General features: G+C 55.2%; 7 protein-coding genes across 7 annotated transcripts; 6 read left to right on the top strand and 1 right to left on the bottom strand.

Annotated features, from left to right (window-relative positions):
* Positions 1–740: 740 nt before the first annotated feature.
* BU26DRAFT_566502 (uncharacterized protein) lies at positions 741–2,394 on the top strand (the record flags this gene model as incomplete). The annotated part of the gene is made up of 4 exons (XM_033833538.1): positions 741–1,240; positions 1,368–1,806; positions 2,076–2,334; positions 2,384–2,394. The coding sequence occupies 4 exons, from the start codon at positions 741–743 to the stop codon at positions 2,392–2,394; spliced, it is 1,209 nt and encodes a 402-aa protein (XP_033682537.1).
* A 338-nt stretch (positions 2,395–2,732) lies between these two features.
* Positions 2,733–4,118, bottom strand: BU26DRAFT_566501 (uncharacterized protein; the record flags this gene model as incomplete). The annotated part of the gene is made up of 1 exon (XM_033833537.1): positions 2,733–4,118. The coding sequence occupies one exon, from the start codon at positions 4,116–4,118 to the stop codon at positions 2,733–2,735; it is 1,386 nt and encodes a 461-aa protein (XP_033682536.1).
* Positions 4,119–4,646: 528 nt separating this feature from the next.
* On the top strand, positions 4,647–5,964 carry BU26DRAFT_552234 (uncharacterized protein; the record flags this gene model as incomplete). The annotated part of the gene is made up of 2 exons (XM_033832145.1): positions 4,647–5,087; positions 5,230–5,964. The coding sequence occupies 2 exons, from the start codon at positions 4,647–4,649 to the stop codon at positions 5,962–5,964; spliced, it is 1,176 nt and encodes a 391-aa protein (XP_033682535.1).
* Positions 5,965–6,483: 519 nt separating this feature from the next.
* BU26DRAFT_487130 (metallophosphoesteras-like protein) lies at positions 6,484–7,461 on the top strand (the record flags this gene model as incomplete). The annotated part of the gene is made up of 1 exon (XM_033825934.1): positions 6,484–7,461. One exon carries the CDS (start codon positions 6,484–6,486, stop codon positions 7,459–7,461), a length of 978 nt encoding a protein of 325 aa, XP_033682534.1.
* Positions 7,462–8,217: 756 nt separating this feature from the next.
* Positions 8,218–9,058, top strand: BU26DRAFT_429691 (NPP1-domain-containing protein; the record flags this gene model as incomplete). Its single annotated transcript, XM_033823841.1, has 3 exons — positions 8,218–8,459; positions 8,511–8,621; positions 8,686–9,058. The coding sequence occupies 3 exons, from the start codon at positions 8,218–8,220 to the stop codon at positions 9,056–9,058; spliced, it is 726 nt and encodes a 241-aa protein (XP_033682533.1).
* Positions 9,059–9,382: 324 nt separating this feature from the next.
* On the top strand, positions 9,383–11,307 carry BU26DRAFT_520657 (uncharacterized protein). Its single transcript, XM_033829336.1, has one exon. It carries the CDS (start codon positions 9,419–9,421, stop codon positions 11,189–11,191), a length of 1,773 nt encoding a protein of 590 aa, XP_033682532.1. The 5' UTR covers positions 9,383–9,418; the 3' UTR covers positions 11,192–11,307.
* A 177-nt stretch (positions 11,308–11,484) lies between these two features.
* On the top strand, positions 11,485–12,982 carry BU26DRAFT_520656 (uncharacterized protein). The gene has a single exon (XM_033829335.1). It carries the CDS (start codon positions 11,803–11,805, stop codon positions 12,919–12,921), a length of 1,119 nt encoding a protein of 372 aa, XP_033682531.1. The 5' UTR covers positions 11,485–11,802; the 3' UTR covers positions 12,922–12,982.
* The last annotated feature ends 90 nt before the right edge of the window (positions 12,983–13,072 follow it).

Raw genomic sequence — 13,072 nt, 5'->3', positions numbered from 1 at the left:
GGGCCAGCACGCGGCATCCTGCGGCATGTGCGACGCATGCCGGGATCCTCCGTCTCCGCACATCTACGAGGTGGTAGTAAGAATTTATCTGATATCTTGTATGTGCGCACTGCTAACGGCTCTTACACTACAGTATCTATTATTCTAGAAGAATTAGAGCTGCGCTTGCGTAAGCCTTGCTACGCCCTTGGTAGACATTGCGAGCTCCGTGGCGCGGAATCAAGCGGACGTTTCGGGAGAGGGGAGGGAATGGCTTCAAGCGTCCAAAATACCCAATCACAATAGTCTCGTCTTTGAGGCCGTTGGCGTGTGCCGTGGCCAGGCGTCGGAGGTGGCCGCATACTACCCAGGTATTTATCAAGCATCTTAGGCATCTGAGATCCCTCCAAGGTAGCTTCGCTCCAAGCGCACTTTAATGGCTATCGCCCATCGTCGAATGCCTACGCCTAGAGGTTCGACCATAGCAGGCCGACATCCTCTTTTGGCTTTCCTAATGGCTCGTTTCCTGCGTGCAGACTACGTGGTGGTGGCTGAGCGCATCTGAGGCTGAGGTGCATGACGGGTATTTTGAAGGCAACCTCAGCCTTGTCACGGCCAAAGGCCCATTCCTCGCTCTCCCCTCACCATAACAGATCTCTTACTTTCAAAGAGACGCTTCAATTCTCATCTCATCTTAGCGTCGTTCTTTCGTCTTCAGTGCTTCCTTTCAAAACTAGCGCTAGGCTGAGGCACAAGACAGCATGTCGGACCCGTTGAGCGTCACCGCTAGCGTTCTCGCAGTGGCCACTGCCGCATTCCAGGTCGCCAAAGCTTTGAATGAGCTCGCGGAGGGCATAGGATCAGCCGGCGCAGAAGTCCGATTCTACGCCAACGAGCTGGATTCCTTTGCCAAATTACTCCGAGTAATAGAGACTCACGTATCCGATCGAGAGGACGAAGCGAGTGCCGTAGAGCACGGTCTACTCCTGGAAATCGTGGGCGTTTGCAAACGCACTCTGGAGCCGATCAAGTCTGTGCAAACGAAATTGAGCCCGCTTCTTGAGCGGTACCGAGACAGCCACAGCAAACTCCGGAGCTTTGGACTTCGTATCTGGTGGATCTTCAGCAAGAAGGGAGAAATGTTGTTCTACCGCGGTGCTTTACGCCGACAACATGAGCTGCTTGACACGACGCTCAGTTCCATGATCCTGAAGGCGACGTCGACGAGGGACAAAAGCCCTCGCAACATTCAAAACATCTAGTATGTACTTCTACCTCCCGTGTTCATATACACGTACGGAGCCGCGTACCGACGTCCGTCGGCACATAGCGGCATCCCCCATATTCTCGCGACCGATCTAATACGGAACTACCGGCTAACGTAACAGTGTGCTACAACTTTCTGTGGAAAACTCCGTCACCAACATCAAGGCTACCTTGCGTGAGCCGGCACAGTTACGTATTGAGATGGAGTCACAGCCCATCAGTTCATCCGAACGTCTTCTCACCGCAGACGGGGGACATCAAGACAGAGCCATGGCTGAAACGGAACCCCCACAGTCGCCCGTGGCAGCAGGCCCGGGTGATCAGAACGGGCCTGAGACGACAATAGCGAATCCGCCCATCAGGAGGGACACAATTCTGGGCTTGGTAGTCAGGGCTCCTCAGGCGCCCGAAACAGACCCCGAAGTAGATCCCGAAGTTGACGCAGCACTGGAGGGCCTGGGCGTTGAAGAGACTCTTGACGCGCACTTTCAAGAATCTGCCCAAGAGTTCTGGGAGGATATGAGAGCGGTATCTCGGAAAGTGCTCCGCTATGCTTCTGAGGTACTCAAGCGCGAGCCAAGATGAACAACACGGCGCTGCGAGCGAGGCACCGAACACCAGTGGATCCCCTTCGGGAAAAGATGGGGCCCCCACAGCCGACTCTCGGGCGAATATAGCCAAGAGAAGTGAGGCAGTGTCGTCTGGGAATATTTCCTTCACGAGTGCGGATGGAAAAAAGTATGATATCCCTTATGAAGAGATCCGAGATTGGGAAGTAGGCACATCCTTTTCATGCTGGAAGCCACGAAAGGTCTGCCAACGCTCGATAGGATATGGTCAAGTTCCTCAGCAAGGTGTCGCCAAAGACCGAAGTCTACGACTTCGACATCATCGGACCGCAAGGCCAAATCCTCATGCCGCAATACTGGTCGCGGGTCGTCCAGCCTGGCTGGTCTATTGAACTGCTGTTCCATGAAAGCAATTTGAACCTATCGAGCATGACAAAGCGCAGGCTCCGACTGAAAGAGGAACTCGAGGACCTACAACAGGAGCTGGAATACAAGAAAGCGATGGATGCTCTCAACGGCGGTATATGGGTTAATTTTATAAGGAGATTAAGGAGATTAAAGGGAGACAGGGGACTGGTAATGCCCTGGTACGACAATAGAGTTCGGACGTTGCGCTGAGAGAATAGGGAAGTGGTCCGTAGAATCCGTGTTAGCGGATATATAAGGTGTCATAACTGAAAAGAGCAGAAGGATTGATCCTTTTGCTCCGGAAAATCCGTTGCTTCCGCGGTTGCTGCAAAGTTCGGAGTTGGTGTCTATTCTTATTATGTTTTTCTTACGATCGCTTGCTCCTAGTTATTGCTTAAGTCAAACCGAATCTCCCAAGGAAAAACGTGTCGAAGCTCGCGGCCCGATCGTGCGCCCGTTAAATCATATACCGATAATCCGAACCCCAAATTTCCTTCAGCTCCTCGACATTCAGCTCTTTTCAGTATCCGGCTTCTCCTCCACCTTCTCGCTCGCCTCCACGAGTTCTTGGACCTGCTCGTCCGCCCATGCCTCCTCCAAAAACCGCAGGACGTCATCATCGTAGAACGACCAGCTCTCCGGTAACTCAAACCGCCCACACAGCTCCTCAGCCTCCATCTGACCATCCCGCAGAGGCGCGTATACCGAGGGCCGCTTATCCTTCGGGATCTTGACGAGTTCGATCATCGTAAGCTCGCGCAGCCGGTCTATCAAGCTGTCGACCTTATCCCTGTACTTCGAGTGCGGGATGTTTTCATCCCCGATGGAGTCGTCAACCGCCACGTATCCGTGCTTCAGAACAGGACACCGTAACCACCACATTGGCCCCATCATGTATCGCGGTACTGGGACCATCTCGTGTGCGTCAGGCCACTGCTTTCCCGGGAGCTGCAGCTTGAAAGTTGTCTGCTCCAGGACCTTGGCTGGAGTTTCGGATACCACGCCGTTAGTATCGAGGTCGATCGTCCACGTATATTTATCCCCTACGCGCCGCAAACGAGTCATGATGTCAGAGTTGCCGGCAAACAGCGCACACCACGCGTTGCCTTCCCGTTCTCGCTGATTCCAGTGCACGCTCTTCGTATGCAACCCGTGCTCGGCGAGCTGAGCGAGATGTTCTCCCATAGCGTCGTCTAGCTTGAGCAGCAGATACACGTCTTTCTGGATGAAAGTGGTAGATGGAAACAGCGCGTATGCCCTATTCCACGAGAGGAAGTTGAGCGCCGCGGTCGTAGGCGCCTCGGTAAGCAGCTTGTAGATCGGCGGGTTGCCGCTCCAGTTCAGCTGCATATGGACCTGCTTTCCGGCTGCGGTGTCTTTCTTGAAATGCTTCCCGGGGCTTTTGTCGGGATCCTCTGAGTCTTCTTCTTCTTCCTCGGCGTTGAAGTGGGAATCTGGATCGGGCTCGGACTCGCTGCCCTCGGGTTTGGCCATGGCCGGAACAGTGTCCTTGTAGCCTTCGGCTATGAGGTAGTCGCGCAGAAGGCGAACCTTGTTCGTCTGGACGTAGATCTCGATTTTGTCCGGAAGTTCCTTGTCCCGAGCGAAGAAGCGCTGCGCGAAGAGGCCGCCGAGAAGTGCGTTGCAATTCGCTTGCACTGAACGGAAGGCCTTGGGATCGCTGAAGAACTTCTTCAGCTTGGTGTTGATGTTGTAGTCTGTCGCATTGAGCGTGCTCGACATGTCGGCGAAGGCCTTCGAGGTCTGCTTTAGTGCCGCGATCTCGGCGATTGAGAGGTGGGAGAGCAGCCTTTTCTGGATTGGGACGAAGCGCGAACTCAGGAGGTCGGCTGGCGTGGTTTTGGGGTGTTGGGGTGGGAGGAGAGGGACAGGCATTTAAGTCTGGGTAAGTTTGTCGAATTGGATTGTTGAGAAAGCGGTCATGGGTAGTGACGGTCTGTGGAGTTGTATCAACGTTTTGAAGAAGAGATAAACGCCTTGTATGAGTGCGCGGAGGCGCCTAGGACGGGGTTACGAGTGAGCAATGCGCTTCTGAATGGTAAGTAAGCGCCCTGTGGAGGACCCGGCTACCGAGAGGATGCGGGTAGTCGAAGGCGGCTCGAGCGGCGAGTCGAGCGGCGAGTGACTTCCTTCAATCGTTTCGCTAGATTGAAAGTGACTGACTCAGGGGATCTTGGGAGTACATATGCGGAGGACAAAGGTCAGTTCGTTGTGAAAGCGATTTTACTGGATCGATAGTGAATGTTTTTCGCCTAGCAACGGCAGCTCCGCACGGGCTCACGAATTATGTTATACTTTCGGTTTCGGTATTGCAAGTAATCTTATCCCCCAAGACCACACCACACACAACTCGGGATACAATCACTCGTGGGACGACGGCGAACTCTAGCAATCCCAGCTGAAATGGCGGTCCACACTAGGCCAACAAGTCGGCTGCTAGAGTTTCTCATTCCTCCCGGTTCATACTATCCCGTATATCAACTTCTCTGCAGCTTCCTCGACATCAACGGCATCATAACCTTGACTCGGACTTCGAAGCAACTATCGCACCTCTATCGTGAGCTGCTTCACACTGAATGGAATATCAACACCCGGCTGTCTAAGTTCTTCCCAAACCCTGAGGAATTTCGGGCGGTGCAGGGAGAGGCAGACGCATTGATTGTTGGAGGTCTGGCGCAGGCTTTCTTTTGGCGAGACTCGCAGGATGAGGGCACCGCGGTGATTGCTGTGCGTCATGGCGAGGGCTCGGAGACTATGAGGAAGTATCTGGTGAGCGCTGGGTATACTGCCTCAGGGGTGCGAGAGGGTGCCGTTCAGAACAACAACGGAAATACCTACGTCAAGGTATGTTCTAACTCACAATGCTATCTGCTGTCCGCGTTTCTCGGGCTTAAGCTAACCTTCCTGCCTACATATCACGTCTTACGCTCGCTTCACATCCACCGGAGGGGCCGGTCCAACAATCGAGGTGTACGAAACACGTCAGTCGCCCCTTCTAGCAACACTGGCCTTATACCACGCGACCCACGACGTGTGCATAATCTCCTGGAACAAAGCGTTCTGCCTCTTCCCCAATAACACCTTCGTCAAGCGCGAAACCTACCTCCTCGACGTAGTCCGCCCCGACGGCACGCCAGGAATCCGTGCAAGTTTCCTCCGGAAAACCGCGAAATACGGGTTAAGAGTAAAGCTCCGGCACTGGGACCGCTTCGCCCCCAAGACTGCAGCGAATGCTGCTCGGGAAGATCGCAGCTTCAACGAGCTCGAGCATCGACGCCGCCTCGCCGACAAGCACTCCTGGACCATCGACCTGCCGACGTCCGGCATCACCGCCCCACGAACCCCCGATTTCATACTCGACTCAGCATCCTTCAAGCTCTGTGGCGACATCCCTCGTGGCCGCAACCCGTACGAGAGACATCAGGGCTATATCCTGCGCTCCAAGGCGCTCGAATCTCCCATACTGCAGCATACATACCTTTACGTGCCCGAGGGCGACGGTACAGGGTGGGGCGAGCTGCAAAAGGAGTTAGATATCCTGACGCTACTGGAGCTGAAGAAGCTGAGGGAAGAAGAGCGTCCGGCTTTCTATGGTCGACTTAGTGCCCAACCGCAGTTGGTGAATGACTTGATGAGGGGATGGAAGGTGCCGAGCTCGTGGGCATTTTATGACGATGATATGAGGCAGTTGGTCGGGCGGGTGTTGGGGACTGAAGAGTAGAGGGTGCGCAGGGCATGGGGATATTCTGTTCCTCTTCGTCTTCTTCTTCCTACCTAGCTAGGGCGGTGTTGATGGTTTAGACCTAGTGAGAAGTGAATTCGTTATGCTCAACCTAAAGTCCTTTGGACCCTAATTTGAGGCTCGTGCCTCGCACACATAGGTAGGGTGTGTTGAGGTCGTTCAGGGGAAACTTTGAGCGAGTCTAAGCTTGATTCGTGATGCTATATACGGAGTGTCTAACGGGATGAGGAAACAAAGTCACGTTATACGTCTCGAGCTAATCTTATAGCAATAAATCATGGCCGAGTCGTGTCTTGCGAGGATGTGTCGTGAAGGGGAGGGAAAAGACGCGAGGAATGACGTTGATTGTGGAGTGGTCTGTGCGCGATAGCTGATCTCTCCCTTCGACACGCGTTTTCGGAGAGCGAAGCGTGCTGACAGGATCCTAGAGATATCTGCCGCCATGCCTGCCTGACAACTGCTCACTCACACAGTCTCTTCTCACATACACAGCCTGCCATGGATCCTCTCGTTGCAACGGCCAACGACATAGCCTCCGACGAAAGCTCTACCCCTCCTCTCCCGGCATCCCCTCCAGATCTCCCAGGCCGCTTATGGGCCATTAGCGACCTCCACCTCTCGTACAAGTCGAATCGCGAAGCCCTCGAGAAGCTTCAGCCGCGGCCGAACGATGGGCTGATACTCTGCGGAGACGTTGGGGAGTCGCATGAGCACCTCCGGCTAGCCTTCACCCAGGCTACGGCTTGCTTCAGGCAGGTCTTCTGGGTACCGGGGAACCATGAGCTGTACACTCTGCCCACACAGAAGGAGCACGGTGCAAGAGGAGAGGCGAAATACATGGAGTGCGTCGAGATCGCCAGGGAATTTGGCGTGCTCACACCTGAAGATGAATTCATCCTATGGGAGGGCGAGGGCGGGCCTTGCCTGATTGCGCCCATATTCACGCTATACGACTATTCCTTTCGGCCTGTCCACGTCAAGCTAGAGGATGCGCTCGACTGGGCAAAAGAGGAGAACATCGAGGCCACGGACGAGCATCTGTTGCACCCGGATCCGTACTCCTCGCGCATCGAATGGTGCAATGCTTTGCTGAAGAGAACCGAAGACAAGCTTTCGACTGCAGTGACGGCGAATCCAGGACTAAAGTTGATCATCGTGGGACATTGGCCGCTGCGAGAGGATCTGGTCAAGCTGATGCTGGTCCCAAGATTCTGTCTCTGGTGCGGGACAAAGAAGACCGAGGACTGGCATAAGAAATACAACGCGAAGGTGGTCGTGAGTGGCCATTTGCATATCAGACGCACAGACTGGAGAGATGACACTCGCTTTGAGGAGGTCAGTGTAGGCTACCCGAAGCAGTGGCAGGAGTGTCAAGATCGCGGCATGGACATCAACGATCTCTTGCGAGAGATTCTGCCAGGGCCCGAGATACCCCCTCCGGACCAGCGAGCTACTATTTGGAGACGCTACGGGTGAAGAAGAGTATTGCGCGAGCTGCAGCTGTTATCTGTCGCTGGGACCTTGTCTATTTCTCTCTTTTCTTGTAGCCAGGTAGGTGCGACTGTTCCTATCATCGTCTTTTCTCTCCCACATGGCATGTTACCTCTATATCCATCTGTTGTTTCTCAGTGACATGCAAGCCTCCTTCCTAATCCGTCCCAGCTCGGTTCGTCTGATGGGCCAATCCTCCCGCGCCTCGACGCCACGCCCCTGGCCTTACCCCTCACCGGCCCGCCATGGGCATGCATGAATGGGAAATATTGATCCCTGAAGATCTGGGCGGAAACATACTCGAACAGGAGTTCTGCCCGGTACACATGACGCTAATATCTATTGTTTCTCAAGCTGCGATCGGCCGTTGTCCTGAAAACCGGATAGTAAGCTCAAGGACGCGTCGTCGATACAAAAGACGGCCTACCGTCGCACGGAAACATGGCCAATTGCTCCGACACTCCAGGCCATGTGCTCACACGCGATGCAATAACGTGTATTGTAGAACTACCGACGCAGCGGTGACATCGGGGAACACGAAGATTTGGGACAAACATATCACAGGGACGAAACGCATCTTTCGCGCGACCGAGGCACCTCGATATTAGGTTTACTATAAGACGAGCATATTGAGCAACTCTGAACATCGCAGTCCCTTTGATCAGGTCGTTTCTCCTCCAGCGGTCGCATCTTCGAGAAGCTAAGAGCTTGCACGCCAGCCATTGACTGCTTCATTGCACAATGTCTTCCAAGCTCAGTGCATTTGTCTTCGGACTGCTATCCCTCACAACATCTGTCGCGGCGCTTCCTTTCGGCCTTGATCTCTCACGTCGCGCTGTCATCGCCCACGATGCCGTCGTTGGATTCCCGCAGACAGTTCCGTCTGGCATCGTAGGGACGCTCATGCTGAAGTACAAACCGTGGCTCGATGTTTACAACGGCTGCGTACCGTTTCCGGCTGTCGACTCTGCCGGTAACACTGGGTCAGTCCTGCACGTCCCGCACACCCAGGAACAAGAGCTAACTACCAGCAGCGGCGGTCTCGCACCCTCAGGTGGCTCCAGCTCCGGCTGCTCCAGCTCAACCGGTCAAGTCTACGCCCGCGCCGCAACTTACAATGGGGCATACGCCATCATGTACTCCTGGTATGCATCCTTGGGGTATACGACGTCATTCCGAACCTTCGCTAATTGCACTCTACCATTGCAGGTATATGCCGAAAGACTCTCCATCAGACGGCCTCGGTCACCGCCACGACTGGGAGAACATTGTTGTCTGGCTCTCCTCGCAGTCAGAAACTGCGACGGTCCGCGGCGTCGCCATCTCGGCCCACGGAGAGTATCAAAAGGAGAGTTCCCCGCCATTCGATGGGACTCGTCCCAAGATCGGTTACATTAGCTACTGGCCGGTGAACCATCAGCTTATTGCGACGGATGACAAGGGCGGGGAGCAGCCGCTTATTGCGTGGGAGAGCATGACGCAAGCTGCGAGGACTGCGATTGAGAATACAGACTTCGGGGATGCGACGCCGAGCTTCCGGGATAGCAACTTCCAGACCTATCTGGCGGACGCTTATTTCTAGGTTGGCGGCCTTGTTTGTGGAAGCGGGCTTGGGGCATAAGACGATTAGGAGATTCTATACTGATAATGTGTAGGAATGGAAGCACGAGTTTGGATCAGACGGAATCATTGAATAATCTTAATCAAATTCAGCATGGACAGCCTGTTGCACATTCCGTACTTATTGCTTAAACAGCCCTCTATGGTATAACTTTCGTGTTCGGAACTTCACCTCGGCCTGCCCCGCAATGCTCTTCACTGTGGGGAAAGTTTCAGGGTGTGGGGAAGCCGACAACCGCCGACAACCGTTTCTAATGTCCAGGTCATATTGCGCTCCACCGTTACCGTGGGCGAGGTATTAGGAGATGTGCATACCATTACCATGGACCCAGAAGGAAGTTCCACATACGACATCGCCATTATCGGTGGTGGTCCCGTCGGCCTAACGACCTCGATCCTGCTCTCCCTCCGCGGCATCAAAAACGTCCTCTTCGAGCGGCATTCAGACACTTCAATCCACCCTAAAGCATGCGGAATAAACCAGCGCACCACAGAGATCTTCCGCATCGCGGGCATAGAAAAGGAAGTCTACGGGCACGCTGCACCGGCCGAGATCGCAAGCCGGACCGCTTGGTATACTTCCCTCGGCCCTTCGGGCAGCGAGATCGCCTCGAGGGACGCGTGGGGTGGTGGTGTTTACGAGGAAGAGTATAAGCGGAATTCGCCGAGCAGGTATTGCATTCTGCCGCAGATAAGACTGGAGCCGATTTTGAAGCGCCGCGCAATCGAGCTCAACCCCACGGGCATCAAATACAGCTCCGAAGTAACCGGAATCACTCAACACAAAGACCACGTCATGCTCATCGTGCAGCAAGGCTCTAGCTCGGTCAAACACGCCGCAAAATACGCCATCGTAGCAGACGGCGGCCGTTCCTTCACAGACGCCCTCGGCGTGCAATGGCTCGGCGAACGCAACATCTTCAACATGGTCACCTCGCACTTCAAATCCCCCCTCCTCCGCAGCCTACACCCGGACCCGCGCAACTTCATCACCTGGTTCATCAACCCCTCCATGGGCGGCAGCACAGGCACAGGCTTCCTGTACCAAATCGGGCCATGGCCCAGCGCCTCCCCCAGCGACGAAGAATGGGTCTTCGTCTGCGCGCTCACGGCGCAGGACCCCGAGCGCTTCACCCAGGACACCATGACGCGCCGGCTGCGCCAGACGCTGCAGATCCCGGACCTCGAGGTCGAAATGCAGAGCTTCAGCCACTGGAACGTTAATGCTATATACGCAGAGCGGTACCGCGTGGATCGCGTGTTCCTCGTCGGCGACGCCGCGCATCGCATTCCGCCCTGGGGCGCGCTGGGCATGAATACGGGCATCCAGGATGCGCAGAATCTAGTGTGGAAACTGCAGTTCGCGCTGGAAGACGAGGCGAAGTACGCTGGGCTGCTGGATACATACGACGACGAGCGCAAGCCGGTCGGGAAACGCGTCGGTCTGTCCAGTCTGCATAATCTGCGCAGTCACGCGGGGGTTATGGATGTAGCGTTGGGCCTGGGCCCGGAGAACTCGGTGGATGAAAATAGGAGGAATATGGAGAGCGCGTTTGATAAGGGGCATCCAGAGTATGCGGCGAAGCGGGCTGCGATTGAGAGGGCGCAGAAGACGCTGGATTTGGAGTTTAAGGCGCCTGGCGCTGAGGTCGGCTGGTTTTATCCGTGTATGGATACGCAGGATGAGGGAGGGCCGACGTTGCATCAGGGCCAGTTGCTGGGTGATGGGGAGCTTAACTCGGAGTTTTATGTGCCGTCGACGATTCCGGGACATTTTGTGCCGCATGCATGGCTGCGGAGGGGCGGGGAACGGTGCGCCGTGTTGGATCTTGTGCCGCTTGATCGGTTGTTGTTGATAGCGCGGAGTTGTAGAGAGGCCTGGGAGGAGTTGGGCGATAAACGCGTTCGGGTGGAGGTTATTGGGGAAGATGGCTGGATAGATGTGGATGGAGCTTGGGAGAGACTGTGTGGTGTCTCCCAGGACGGTGCTGTGCTTGTGAGACCAGATGGGATGGTGGCTTGGAGGGGCGAGCGGGGAGAAATGGATTCTGAGGTGTGGAGGCGTCTGATTGATAGTATTTTGCATGCTGGATAAGTTTACACTGCGTAAAAGGGAGGATAGAGATAGACTCGTCCAGATTGGGAGCAGATCACGTGGACACCATAGAGCTGGAGCTTGTGAACCAGGGGCCGTCCCTACGGACAGCAACATCATCGCGTATCTGGTTGGCTAGCTCCCTGACCCGAGGAGAATGTCGATGTTGAAAAGAAGTTCCCATCCCTTTTCTATGGTCCCGTGGAGAAGGCTGTGGCTTAGAGGGAAGGTGCGCCACAGGTGTGCCATCGTATCCGCTAAGCCTTCCTTGGCTGACGCAGACCACCCATCCTCCTCTCAACCTTGGAACACCTTCCAGTCGTGCACCGTCAAGGATCCAATAGCCTTTTGTTTGGAGCCGGGGACCCGAAAAGGACGAGGCTGTGTCGACCGCAATTTCCGAGCCTGAGAAAGACGGCAGGCGAAGGCAACTACAAGGCATCTTTAAGAGTGGGCTGCTGCCTTCATTCTTGAGCCTACTTCTGAGGATTTGATCGAATCCATTTCTCTTACACCAGTCTTCTCTCACTATAAGGCCTTGCAAACCTCTCTACTTACTGCCAATCTTTGTCTTTCTTGCTGTGGCCGGCAAGTCAATCCGCATCAGAACCATGGCTTCCATCGAAGAGAAGATCCGGAACGCAGCCTCGCGCAACGCCGAGCTGCTCGAAGGCATTCACGAAACCGACTCCGCTCCTTCCCAGCTTTATCAGCAGATCCAGTACATCCAAGACCTGGAATCTCAAGTCAAGAAGACGGAAAAACATGCCGCCGATCTCCAGAAGAAGACCGCATCCGAACTAAAAGACCACAAGAAGTACTCCGAGTCTACATTCCGACGCTTCGCACACAAAGCAAGCGGAAGGAAGGACCGCTTCGATGAGAAGGCCGCGAAAGAAGAGCGCGAGTACTTTAATGCCATCCAGGCGCAGAAGACTGCTGAGGATGGACTGGGCTACGTCAGGCAGCTGCGAGCAGAGGCAGAGACGACAAAGGACAAGTATGAGGCGCAGGCCAGGCGGCACGACGAGCTCCAGCACGAACTCGATGCCCTCTACAATTCCATCTTCGCAGGCCACACTCCCGGTTTCCCCGAGGAAGACACTAAAGAGAACGCATGTAACGAGGCGCACCGGCACGTGCAGGACGTGAATCGCGCACTCGAGAGAGAACGCCACGTCGTCTTCCTCCTCCGCCAAACCATCGGCAAACTCAACGAAGCGCGCAGGCACTTGGATAACGCACACCAAATGTCACAGATGGACCTGTTCGGCGGCGGCACCATGTGGAGCATGCAGAAGCGCAACCACCTCGAGCACGCCGAGTCCGCCATCTCGCAGGTCAAAATGCTGCAAGGCCAGATCCGCCAAATCGCGCCTCAGCTCGCGGATCTAGGGCCCATGAACATCGCCAGCGGATCGATCTGGACGGACGTCGTTTTCGATAACATCTTCACGGACATGGAAATGCACGACAAGATCAAAGCGTCCGAGGCGCAGATCGATCGTGCGGGGGATAAGTGCGCGCAGCAGGTGCGGCAGGCGGAGGAGCGAGAGAAGCGGGCCATGGACGATTTGAGGGAAGCGAACGAGCAGTTGAGGCGCGCGAGGCTGGAGTTGCAGAAGGCTAGGGAGGAGGCGTTTAGGAGGGTTGCGGGCGGAGAGCGGATTCTTAGCGGCGGTGGAGCGCAGCAAGTTCCTGATGATGCGCCGCCGGCGTATTCAGCTTAGGCGTAGGGGATACTGGGGTGGCTCGTGGGAGCACATTCGGGTCTAGATAGCCATATCGACATCTGAATCCTTCATCAAAATCTGAAGCATGGCAAAGTGCATCCGGAACCAACTAGGGCAAGAATAGCCGAGCCCGCCGAAAACGGTAAGG

The sequence above is a fragment of the Trematosphaeria pertusa genome (genome assembly GCF_010094035.1).
Source record: "Trematosphaeria pertusa strain CBS 122368 unplaced genomic scaffold BU26scaffold_9, whole genome shotgun sequence".
In the NCBI taxonomy this organism is placed as follows: domain Eukaryota; kingdom Fungi; phylum Ascomycota; class Dothideomycetes; order Pleosporales; family Trematosphaeriaceae; genus Trematosphaeria; species Trematosphaeria pertusa.
The sequence above is the reverse complement of the archived record's forward strand: the minus strand, read 5'-3'. Positions and strand labels throughout refer to the sequence as shown.